Source organism: Miniopterus natalensis, chromosome 12 (assembly GCF_054644295.1).
Source record: "Miniopterus natalensis isolate mMinNat1 chromosome 12, mMinNat1.hap1, whole genome shotgun sequence".
Lineage (NCBI taxonomy): Eukaryota > Metazoa > Chordata > Mammalia > Chiroptera > Miniopteridae > Miniopterus > Miniopterus natalensis.
The window spans coordinates 58915111-58927092 of record NC_142092.1 but is presented as its reverse complement, the minus strand read 5'-3'; the positions used below and the strand labels follow the sequence as shown (position 1 = coordinate 58927092).

General features: G+C 44.0%; 1 protein-coding gene and 1 pseudogene across 1 annotated transcript; both read left to right on the top strand.

The window, feature by feature from the left end:
* The first annotated feature begins 4200 nt into the window (after positions 1–4200).
* Positions 4201–7144, top strand: LOC148091863 (lipocalin Can f 6.0101-like). Its single transcript, XM_087822556.1, has 6 exons — positions 4201–4299; positions 4674–4810; positions 5548–5621; positions 6315–6425; positions 6759–6860; positions 7038–7144. Exons 1-6 carry the CDS (start codon positions 4201–4203, stop codon positions 7142–7144), a joined length of 630 nt encoding a protein of 209 aa, XP_087678682.1.
* A 2784-nt stretch (positions 7145–9928) lies between these two features.
* LOC107537642 (mortality factor 4-like protein 1 pseudogene) lies at positions 9929–10858 on the top strand (annotated as a pseudogene).
* Positions 10859–11982: the final 1124 nt, after the last annotated feature.

The following is an 11982-nucleotide window of genomic DNA, read 5'->3' as shown; positions in this document are numbered from 1 at the left end:
GAGCACAGCTTGGCCTGGACACTCAGAGGAGCCCCGAGCTCAGGTGCCTGCAGTGGGGCAGGCACCTGGAAGTGGGCATTTCCAGGAGACTGAAGCACTGCTGGGAGGACATCCTTGGGAGGCCTGGCACCTCATGGTGGCCAAATGCCCACCTCACAACCACCTTCTCCTGGGTGCTGCAAGAAAGAGCCAGGTGTCCTGAGGCTAGATTGAGTTGGGCCCTAGGGGACTATGGGACACTTTGGAAGTCCTCTTTCAGAAAGTCTGGGGCTCACCCTGGCTTCCCCAGATTGCCTGCACACCTGAGAAGTCAGGTCTGCGCGGAGCATGACAGAAAAGGAAGCCCAAAGAGGCGGTGGGGAAAGGGGAAGTTTGAGGCTACAGCTGCCTCCCTAAGGGGATGCTTTCAGAGCCTGGGTTTCTCCTGGACAGCCGCTGGACTGGCAGAGCATAGTATTAGGGCCTGCAGGGGCCCTGTGCTGACAGAACTTGCAGCCAGTGGGCGAATTGTTAGAGGCAGTGCCCCAAATATGTTTCAGAACCACGGCTCTTTGCTTTCAGAACTCAGGGTCCACCTAGGCATGTTCAGAGTCTGGACCTCACAACCAGGGCGTGGTGGTCAACCAGAATTCAGCAGGATGTGAGCGGACTCTTTTGGAGTCTTAGCTCACACCCATCAGGCTCCAGGGCCTTTAGGAACTTAGAAAGCAGCTTCGCCTGCCATAGGCCAGGGCCTCACCCAGCCTCCTCTCTGAGGCCTGTGTGTCAGCACAGGGCCAGGAACTCATGAGTTCGGTCTTCCAGAGACAGGCATTTCCCTGATTAACATCAGAAATGAAGAATCATGTTCATAAAATCAGAGGTTCCATGTGCAAATGCTAACTGCAAAGTTATTTCCTATTGTTAATAACAACTTGTTTGAGGTAAAATTGACAATCAGCTGCACATATTTAAAGCATAAAATTTGAGCCCTGGCTGGGTGCTCAGTTGGTTGGAGCATCGTCGCATATACCTAAAGGTAGTCAGTTTGTTTCCCCGTTGGGGCACATAACTAGGTTGCTGGTTCCGTCTTTGTTTGGGGAGTGTATGGACAGCAACAGCAATGTTACCCCAAGCATCTGCACCCCCCAAATCAATAAAAATATGTCCTTCAATGAGGATTAAAAAGGAAATTAAAGTATGAAATACGACAAGATTTTACATGGAGACACCCATGAAACCATCACGAAGTCAGGAGGGAGAGTTTACCCACCCTCCTCTGGAGTTTCCTTTGGGCCTTTGTGACCCCTCCCTCCCACTGAGCCACCCAAAGCCCCAGGCAACCACTGATCCACTGTCTGTGTCTAGAGTTTGCATTTTCAGGAGGTTTATATCAATGCAGCCATCAGTAGGCACTTTGTTTACTGTTGTGGTTCTGCCTATTTTCATCAGCATAATTACTCTGAGATGCATTCCTGTTGTGTTTATCAACAGTCTGTTCCTTTTCATTGTTGCATCACATTCCCTTTTATGGACACACCACCAATTATTACCCATTTCTGTTGATGGGCATCTTGCTTGGTCCTAGTTCTTGACTATTAAATAAATAAAGTTCCTATGAACATTCATGTACAAGTTTCTTATGGACACATGTTTACATTTCTCTTGAGTGGTACCTGGAGTGGAAGGACTGGTTCAAATAGTGGGGCTATGTTTAATTTTTTTTTTTTTAACATATTTTTATTGATTTCAGAAAGAGGAAAGGAAGGAGAGAGAGAGAGATCGAAACATCAATGATGAGAGAGTCATTGATCGGCTGCCTAGCCCACAACCCAGGCATGTGCCCCGACATGGAATGGAACCCCAATCTCCTGGATCCCAGGCCGATGCTCAACCACTGAGCCACGCCTGGCCAGGCAATTTTTTTAAAAAAGATGACAAACATTTCTAGAGTGACAGTACCATTTTACATTCCCATCCACAGTGTAGGAGAGTTCCAGTTTCCCCATTTCCTCATCAAAGCTTGGGAGTTTAAGTAGGAAAATTTATAATGTGTTACATACAAAGCTCAAAACTTCCCACAGTTTCCTAAAATCCAAGTACAACGAATTAAGTGCTCAAATGGAAAACAGTAAACTGTAATGTTTGGACATAAAAAGCTTCAAACTTTGCTTTCTCATCACTAAAAAGGGACATGGTTGCTTTGTGGCAAATAAGCCTGTGATGCTTTCCTCAGATCGTCAGAGACACGTATCCCTTTTGTGGATGGTTCTGAAGTTCTACCGCTTCTATTTGGAACGGAGCTAGAGTTTTCTACACAGATTGTCTAATAGGTGCATTGCATTTTTAAAATGTAAACATAAGTTTTTCCCAAACAACTGCCAAAAACCTTATGGTGAGAGATACAAATATTCCAAGAATATGTGGGTATAAATAACTAAAAGACTAGGAAAACATTCTGTGGCATATGCCTTCATTTCTGAGTTGTTTCCTGGGGCACACAGTGGGAGTTCCCAGAAGCAGACAGTTGCGATGTGGTGCTCAGATGCGGGGTCAGAGAGTTAGCAGGGGTGGAGGGATGGCATAGGGATGCGGGGGCAGCAGCAGTAGCTGCCTCTCCCCTCAGCATCCTAGACTAGTTCATCTTGCAAACCTGGCTGCTCACAGGCGGACATTTATTCTTGGAGAGAATCCTCTTGACAAAACGAAATGCACAGCCTTTGCCCCATGTGTCAAGCTCAGTTCCTCCGTCTCAGGGGCAGAACAGCCTACAGCCCCCCGGTGGTGCCTAAACTTAGATTGACCTCAAAATACCAATGACTGGATATTGGTTGAGCATTAACTAGGAATGATCACACAAGGATCACAGGGGGATGACTTTGGAAAGTAGGCCACAGATAGAATGCCACAATTCGTTGTTCAATGCCTAGTGTCCAGCTCCTATCATGACATTGGCCTCTATCTGTTTTGGTGGGTACAGAAGGAGACCATTAGCAAAAGGCAGAAGTGAAGCCATAGCTTTGAACAAGCCCCATCTGGGGGCACAGGAGCCTAAATCACAACACCCCTCTCACTAGGAATCCCCATCCCACATGCTCTCCACATTTCCACACCTGCCTAATGCTCAAGACCCTTCTCAAGACTCACCTTCCCAGGAATCATTCTCTGATCCCACAGCCTAATTTTGCCAGACACTAGTCTGAGGGTTCTACACACACCATCCCATTGAAACCCACAGCAATCTACTCAGGTAGGATTATCCCCATTATGAGGACAGTAAGTTCAGAGAGGTTAAATTTGTTCTCGTGGCTTTAAAATGACAGATTAAGGGATGAAGCCCAGGTCTACAGCAATCCAAAGCCTGTGTTCTTGAGCACTTTCTAAATAACATTATTTTCCCAGCATCACCCCCTTTTCTGACCCACAAGGGTCTGGACTTGGTCCCACTCTGTTGGGTTACTTCAGAGACTTGGAGAATGAAGTTTTTATTGAGAAAACAAAGTATTTCCCCACCTTCATTGAAAGTTGCTTGAAGAAAGGGGTGACAACTACTGCTTCTCTATTTCTCTTAGGGGGGTCTGTGGTATTTAGGGAGATATATGCAGTGATTAAACATCTGTTCATTCATTGTGGTTGAATTCAGACCAAAGGAAAAAGATTTAAAATGTGCTCAACATCAGACACCATTCTTTCAAGACATTATTCAATCCAGCCCTATTCTAGTCTCCTCTATCTGAATGCTCTGTGAGAGGTCCTGTCATCTTTGGTAGAGACAGTTCCTTTGTTTCTTAGGCAAGTTAACATGGACTGACTGTTACATCACCACTAGGAGTCCTGTTTCCACAGGCAGTGTGATTGGTGGAACATGGATTGTCCACACATTCTATTTGCAAGTTCCGCCCAATCCTGTCACACATACTTGGCTTTCTGATCTCACAATTAACTCTGGTTCCCAACGGCAGCCTTGTATGACATCCACTAGTTTTTACTTGAGTGTGTGTTCTGAGTAATTTCAGATCACTCAGTATTTCTAAAAGGGATGAGATTGACAGGAACAATCTTGGTCCTACATCAGTGAATACAGACTGTGAGCGGGAGGCGAAAAGGTAGACAAAAACTGGACACAGAATAAACAAAGACAGAGAAGCTGGGAGTAAGGCCACCATCAGGGGAAGACTCACTCTAAGTGCCTGTAGCTGAGTCAGTATCGTCTTTCCCAGTATGAAGCTGCTGCTGCTGCTGTGTCTGGGGCTGACTCTGGTCTGTGCTGATCATAGAGGAAACAGTGATGTTGTGACAAAGAACTTCAATATGTCAAAGGTAGAGTCGGGCATTTATTCTAAGGTAGAAAATAAGGACTTCTGACTTTGGGGGTGGTTTGGAGGATTCTGAACAAGGTGGGCCTACTGGAGGTCAAGAGGTTTTGGGAATGTTAAACAAAGGAGGTGGTTTCTGACCTTGGACTAAGATCAGTTGTAGCATGTAGAAAGGTGGGAGCACTTGGGGACCTCCATTCTCATTGGAGGAATGTGGAAGAGTCTTACATGTGGAGTCAATAGAGCTGAGATCTAATTCCATCTTCACATCTCCAGTAAGAGTCCTGGCCCATGGGCCATAGTTCAAGCAGACAAGCGTGTGTGTGATATCTCCTCTCTCTTCTTTTCTTACCAACTCATTTTACTGATTTATTGCAGATTTCAGGGGAGTGGTATTCCATTCTCTTGGTCTCAGATGTGAAGGAAAAGATAGAAGAAAATGGTAGCATGAGACTTTTTGTGAATTCCATCCAAGTCTTGGAAAACTGTTCTTTGTCACTTATATTCCATAAAAAGTAAGTATAAATTTTCTTACTTGGGAATAAAATCCCAGAAACCTAACTATGGTTTTGGAGCTCTACACACACACATACACACACACAATACAAGCACACACAAACAAATAGGCATGTGGGCTAGCGTCCAAATTCAGTGTCACTTCTCAGGCACTGATCTAGGAAATGATGAACCTGAATCATTTCTAGACACAGGGATAAGAATTGGTGACAGGAATAAATTTAACTGGGAGCTGAGGTAAGTGGCAGAGAGCATCAGAATCACAAGCCGTGGGGCAATACAGCATAGGTTAAGAGCAGGGATGGGAGGTCAACAGCCTAGGCCTCTCTCACTAGTTGCGTGGCCTAGAAATGTTCTCCTTCCACCCCAGCTTCCCCTGGGGGGAAAGCGGATGACACTCACTCTCTCTCCTGGTGCTTCTTCCTGAGGACCGAGTGAGGCCATGTTTATAGGGCCCTTATCTGAGAGCTGGCACAGCTGAGCCCTCAGCTAATTCTACAGGGAAGTGGCTGCAGTCAGAGGAATAGTGGGAAGTGGCGGTAGAGTAATAGTGACATCAGTGGGTGACTCATTCATAAGTAGCAAATGAAGTGAAATCAGGTCAATAAAAGCTGTTTCAAATGTGTACCAAAAATGTTCAACAGTTAAGTAGAATCAGGTACACATGTTATAGGTGGAGTATAAGGGAGTGAGGCCCATCAATATCTCTTGAGCATCAGCGCATTCTGTTTTACAGGGTCGATGGAGAGTGCACTAAAGTTTCTTTCATTTGTGACAAAATAGAAGATGTCGGTGCATGTAGTATTGACTGTAAGTATAAATAAATAATAAAATATTTGTAAATTCTATTCCCAAGTTCAATAAGTTTACTAAATTTCAATATCCTTAGGATCTTGATCAGTTCCATAGCAATGCTTATTTAGGTGTTATAAATGAGGTCATCTAATAGCCAATATACTCCATTTGGGAGAACATTGCGTGTAAAAACCAACACATGGCACATAATATGATCAGAATAAGATAATGACTTGGTCATATGACCCACCCGCAACAAAGGAAAATAGACACACAAAAAAGTAAATTTTTGGATAGATTCTGATTCCCTGTACACTCTGATGACATTTGGTGGCCACTACCACAGCACATTGTTTGGCTAGAATGTTGGGTATATAACACCAGTGGGGTTTATAGACAGGACAGAGACACAGAGTTGGCAGAGGTGGCTGAGGGAGGTAGGTGAGCCTCACGGAGGATAATGACAGGTTAGTTACAGCTGTGCCTGAATTTTCTGCCACTAGCAATCAATGTACCACTGCTTGTCAATTCTACCCTTAGAAGTCACTAGATCAAGCCTAGGTTGATACAATGGAAGACATTAGGTACAACTCTTCATCTCTCCAGGACATGTACTTGAATTTGCTCTGTGAAAGATTATAGGTGAAGAGTTTCACTTGCTTCCCATGAACTAAAGAAGTTCTGAGCCGTATTCTTTTTCTTCCACAGATGATGGGTGCAATAAATTTCAAATAACTGAAACAGACTATGATCAATATCTTATTGTTTATATCTTGAATCGCAAGAATGACAAGGAAATGGAAGTGATGGCGCTCTGTGGTAGAGTATTTCATGTGGACACTCACCTTGGAGTGGGCTGGACACAAAATGATTCCTCTAGTCTTACCCTGGGATATCATTCCTCCTTTGAAGAGAGGCACTCACTTGGGTACTCCCTCACTCTCGGTGATGGGTAGATGATAAAATTTATCATCATGCCAGAGGATAGCCTAAGATGTCAAATTCAGGACAGGTTATAGTCCATCCCTAACTTCTGCCCAAGTACCAATCTCTGCCTTCCATTTCCCAACCATCTGCAACCTCAACCCTGCTCCCAAGAGACTCAAAGAGCAAGACACAGTGTTACAGCAGTTATGGTCATTCTTCCCACAGCCCGAAAACCAGATGTGCGTCCAAGATTCAGGGGAAGGTTTAGAGAACTTTGCCAAGAAAAAGATATTCCTGAGACCAACATACTGGACCTGACAAAAGTTGGTAAGCTTAGCTATCTCTGGTTTTCTCTTCATAAATTCCTATGTTACTGAATGGAGAAATCTGAGAGAAGGTAACATCTCCAGTCAGTCCCCTCTGTCCTAACACGGAAAATCCTTTGGATGCTCTCTGGGAAATAAATGGGTTGGTGTTTGACTGTGCTCTGTTCTACCTCTGCAGATCGTTGTCTCCAGGCCCGAGGGAGCCAATGTGGCGAAGGCTCCCAGGTTGGTGATGGTTCCTGGAGAGGGGGTGGCCCAGGGATCACTGCCTTCCTACACGATTAGGGGTTTATGGCCAAAGATCCAAAAAAATAATTTAGTAAGGGGCCTTGAGGGATGAGCTTGATATTTGGAGTTGTGTGTCCTGGGTTCAGGACCCACTCCTTCAATGAGCTTTAGAGCCATTGGCTTAAGCAATGAAAAGGAGGCCAATGATGGGGACCTTACAGAGTTGCTGTGTGGATACCCTGCTGGTGATAAGGCCTCAATAACTGATAATGTCTTACACATCACTAAGACATAAAATTGGAAATAGGAAAAGAGTACTAGGGTGTGAGTATGAAACTGAAATACATTTCAGTGTCTTGTCCATCTTCCAAGGCCAAAATGTGTGGTCTCACCCTCCAGTGTTTGGTAATAATGTCTTCCTTTGATCTGGGCACATCCTTAACTTCTGATCTGGAAAGAGAGCTGTTTGACCTTCCAGTTGTCTCCCATCTGGAAAACAGGCTCTGAATTCCCTCATCTGTGTCCTATCTCAGCTTTATTGTGGGGCTTTATTCAGGAAATATATGGGACAGTCTTGGCAACTATGGCTTACATAAGGTCAGCATTAAAAGGTAGCTGTGGTTTTAGCTGTTTTTCCTTAATTTATCAAAGATTCCTAAAAACATTTAATACTGAGCATGGCATAAACCAGCCTAGGGTCCTCAATGATTCCTCACTCTTTATCATAGACTCAGTGAGGAAGGTTAAGAAATAGAAAAAACACATCAGCCATTGACTCAATGCCCTCCTTCCACCTATTCTGGCAAGTAACAGGTTACAGTGCAGGTTGATATCTATTTCTTCAGCATTGTTCTTTGTAATAAAAATTCTCTTTATCTTCAATTCAATGCAGGAAATGATTAATGAGTTTCTGTTCTCTCTCATCTGCTCATTTAGTGCTGAGTGAATGCTTCCTCACCTGGGCTCCAGGAACTTCATTCCATGGATCCCGTGTCAACCTCTGACCAGTTCTGTTACCTGATTTATATCACTATTGTCCATGAAGGCATTATCTCTGAATCTTCAAGATCTTCTATAATTGTCTAGACAGACTCATCTACTCCCCAAGAATCAAATGTTTCCTCCAAATTCCCAATACTCTTCAGCATACCCAGAACTCTACCATGAATAAGACCTCCTGAACCTGGTCAATAAATGATTAGTCTTGCAATCATGTGATCATCTTGTGTATGTGAGGAACCTGGGGATGACAGCAAGTGACCGAATTCCTTTGTCCTGTGCCCATAATGGTTCTCTAGCATCTCCAATACTCGCCTGAGATTAAGGGTTTTCCCTCCCCTGCAGTCATTCCCTGTCCCTGTGATGCTGCTTGCCCTTTTATTAGCCTATTATTAGTGACCTGATAAAGCAAACTATGGGACTTACCCCACAATTTTCTCCATCCCTCAATACTCTTTTTCAAGGAGTACTGAGAGACAGATGCTGCTAAGGCTGATACAAGCTCGCCATGCTTCAGGACATGCCTCCATATCCCAGCTTCCCTACATCATCCACTCTATGACATAGTCGGTGTCCTTTCATGTTCTTGGAAAATGTTCAACCAGCACTGCTATCTACTGTGACCATGTAACACGAGGTGCCAGGAAATGGGAGCAATAGTGACCTTTAGCTACCTGTACTTGGTATAGTCAGGAGGCATCAAGGGGGATAAACCTCTTTTTTGGGAGTTTCTGGGCTTTGGGGAAAGGGAATTAAAGTTCTTCCTGCACTTAGAATAGCTAATTCCTAGAGAGCATGGCCTAGCAGATCCTTGGGAAGGTTTAGAACATTAACAACCGGAACGATCAATGCAAGGAGGACCACTTTCATGATGTAAGATGGCCTGCTGTGTCACATGTCAGGAAACTACAGCCTAGAGGGAGGCACACAAGGACCCTCAGCTGATCCCAGGTGAAGATGGCAGCTTGAACTCACTCTGAAACCTACTGCTTAATTCCAAACTTTTTCTACAAATGAAGCATGAAATGTTAAGTTCCCTCAAAAGCAAGGAGTGAAGACGTCTGGAGATCAGAAACAGAGCAGAGAGGTCATTTTCCAAAGAAATGAAAATGAAAAGAGGTGAAAGTTATGGGGAATCAGCCAGCAGCAGGAGCTATGCTACTGCTGCTCGGTGCATTGTGCTCAAGGACTGGAGGGCCAAGCTGGCAGCCAGTCCCACTGCAATTCCCACCATGGCATTTAACGCTGTTGATTTTTCATTAGTTCAGTATCACCCACTCTCACCTCACTGTCCATCACACATTCTTAGGGTCTGAGAGCAAACTGAGCTTGTTAAAGAGAAATTAGCCTGTTGCACAGAGGGCCACAGAATCATATCCCCAAGGCAGGCAGGTGCGAATTAGGATCACTCAGTAGGTCATACAGGCCACACTTCCTCCAAGAGTTAACTCTGCCTGTGTCTCAGAAATACAGTGAGGAGGCTGTGTTCTTGGCATCCACCTGGACAGGAGAAATGGGTCCTGTATTAGCTTCCAGTTAGTGCTGGAACAAATCACCACAAACATAGTGTTTCAAAAGAGTGCAAGTTTATTACACTACAGCTTCAGAGGTCAGAAGTCTGACATGTGGCTCTAGAGTGTACCATTTTATATATCCATCCAAGTGGGTGAGAGTTCCAGTTTCCCCATTTTTTCACCAAAGCTTGGCAGTTTAAGTTGGAAAAATTAATTATAATGTGGTTGTAGAGCTGGTGCTGCCCACGGCGTTTGACGCGGAGTTGGGTGGGGTAGCGAGTGGGGGGGGGTGGATAGTGGAAGGAGGAGGCGGCGGGAATCCCTGTAAATGGAGCAGAAGCAGGACCCGAAGCCTAAATTCCAAGAGTGTGAGGGAGTGCTGTGGTTCCATGGGCCTCCTCTTTATGAAGCAAAGCGTGTAAAGGTTGCCATAAAGGTCAAACAAGTGAAATACTTTATACATTACAGTGGTTGGAATAAAAATTAGGGTGAATGGGTTCCAGAAAGCAGAGTGCTCAAATACGTGGACACCAATCTGCAGAAACAGGGAGAATTTCAAAAGGCCAATCAGGAGCAGTATGTAGAGGGCAAGATGAGAGGGGCTGTCCCAGGAAAGAAGACATCTGGTCTGCAGCCGAAAAATGTTGAAGTAAAAACACACAGAAAACAGCTGGAAATGGAGATGGTGGCAGCACCAGTGAGACACCTCAGCCTCCTCGCAAGAAAAGAGCTCGAGTAGACATTCTTGAACAGAGTTGAAGTCAAAGTAAAGATTCCTGAAGAACTAAAACCATGGCTAGTTGATGACTGGGACTTAATTACCCGCCAGAAACAGCTCTTTTATCTTCCTGCCAAGAAGAATGTGGATTCTCTCCTGGAGGATTATGCAAATTACACGACATCTCGAGGAAACAGGGATACTAAGGAGTATGCTGGTGAAGTTGTGGCGGGATGAAGGAGCACTTCAGTGTAACGCTGGGCACTCAGCTGCTCTACAAATGTGAGAGACTGCGGCGCCGAAATCCTCGCAGGCCACCCTGACGCGCCCATGTCCCATGTGTACGGAGTGCCACATCTACTGAGATTATTCGTACGAATTGGAGCGATGCTGGCCTATACACCTCTGGATGAGAAAAGCCTTGCTTTGTTACTGAATTACCTTCATGATTTCCTAAAATACCTGGCAAAGAATTCTGCAACTTTGTTTAGTGCCAGCGACTATGAAGTGGCCCCTGAGTCCCACCGGAAGGCTGTGTGAGGCGCTCACTTACACTTACGTTTGGATCTCTGTGACACATTCCTGTTCTTGGCCCTTCCCTTGTACAAATGATATACTTTGAAAATGTTAGTGTATAACAGAATGGATGTTTGTTTCTGTTTGATTTTAAACAGACAAAATAAAGGGTTACAGCTCCTTTTTCTTTCCCTTTTTTTTTCATTTGAAAGTTGCTACCACTGTATTGATGGACAACGGAGGGACATGCTGTACAGCGTTCTATTGCCTAGTTGACAAAGCTGCTTTTGAATGCTGGTGGTTCTACTCCTTTCACACTATGCACTTTTATTATATATGTTAATGCTGTATTACAAAATGCTCTGATTCCTAGTGCGAAAGGTTCAATTCAGTGTATATAACTGCTCACACTCATCCATTTGTACTACTTTTTTTTTATTGGTGCTTACAGTGAAGAGCTTATCCTCTGCAAGTCATCCTTAGACATTTTATCTTTGCTCAGATTGTTGAAGAGTAGTGACTTGTTTATGGGTTTTGTATATTTGTCTAATGCACGTTTTAACATGATAGACACAATGCATTGTGTAGCTACAGTTTTCTGGAAAAGCCAACCTTTTAGGAATTCTTTTTCAGATCTTCAACAAATTTTTTCTTTAAATTTCAAAAAATATATATTATAGTGTGTTATGTAGAAAGCCCAAAACTTCCCACAGTTTCCTAAAATCCAAGTACAACACCTTAAGTGCCCAAGTGGAAAACAGTAAACTGTAATGTTTGGACATAAAAATCTTCAAACATTTCCTCCTCATCACCAAAATGGGACATGGTTGCTTTGTCTTCAATAAGCCTGTCGTGCTTTCCTTAGAACTTTAGAGACATGCATAACGTTTGTGGGTGGTTCTGAAGTTGCACCACTTGTATTTGGAATGCAGCTCGAGTTTTCTACACAGACTGTTAAAAAGGTGCATTACATTTTTAAAATGTAAACGTAAGTTTTCCCAAAACAACTGCTAAAAACTTTTGTTGAGAGATACAAATATTCCACCAATTTTGGGTATACAACTAAAAGGCTGGAGACAACACGGGGACAGCATAGGTAACGCAGTACCCGCTGCCTCCCACAGCCACATCAAAATTACCACTAAAAT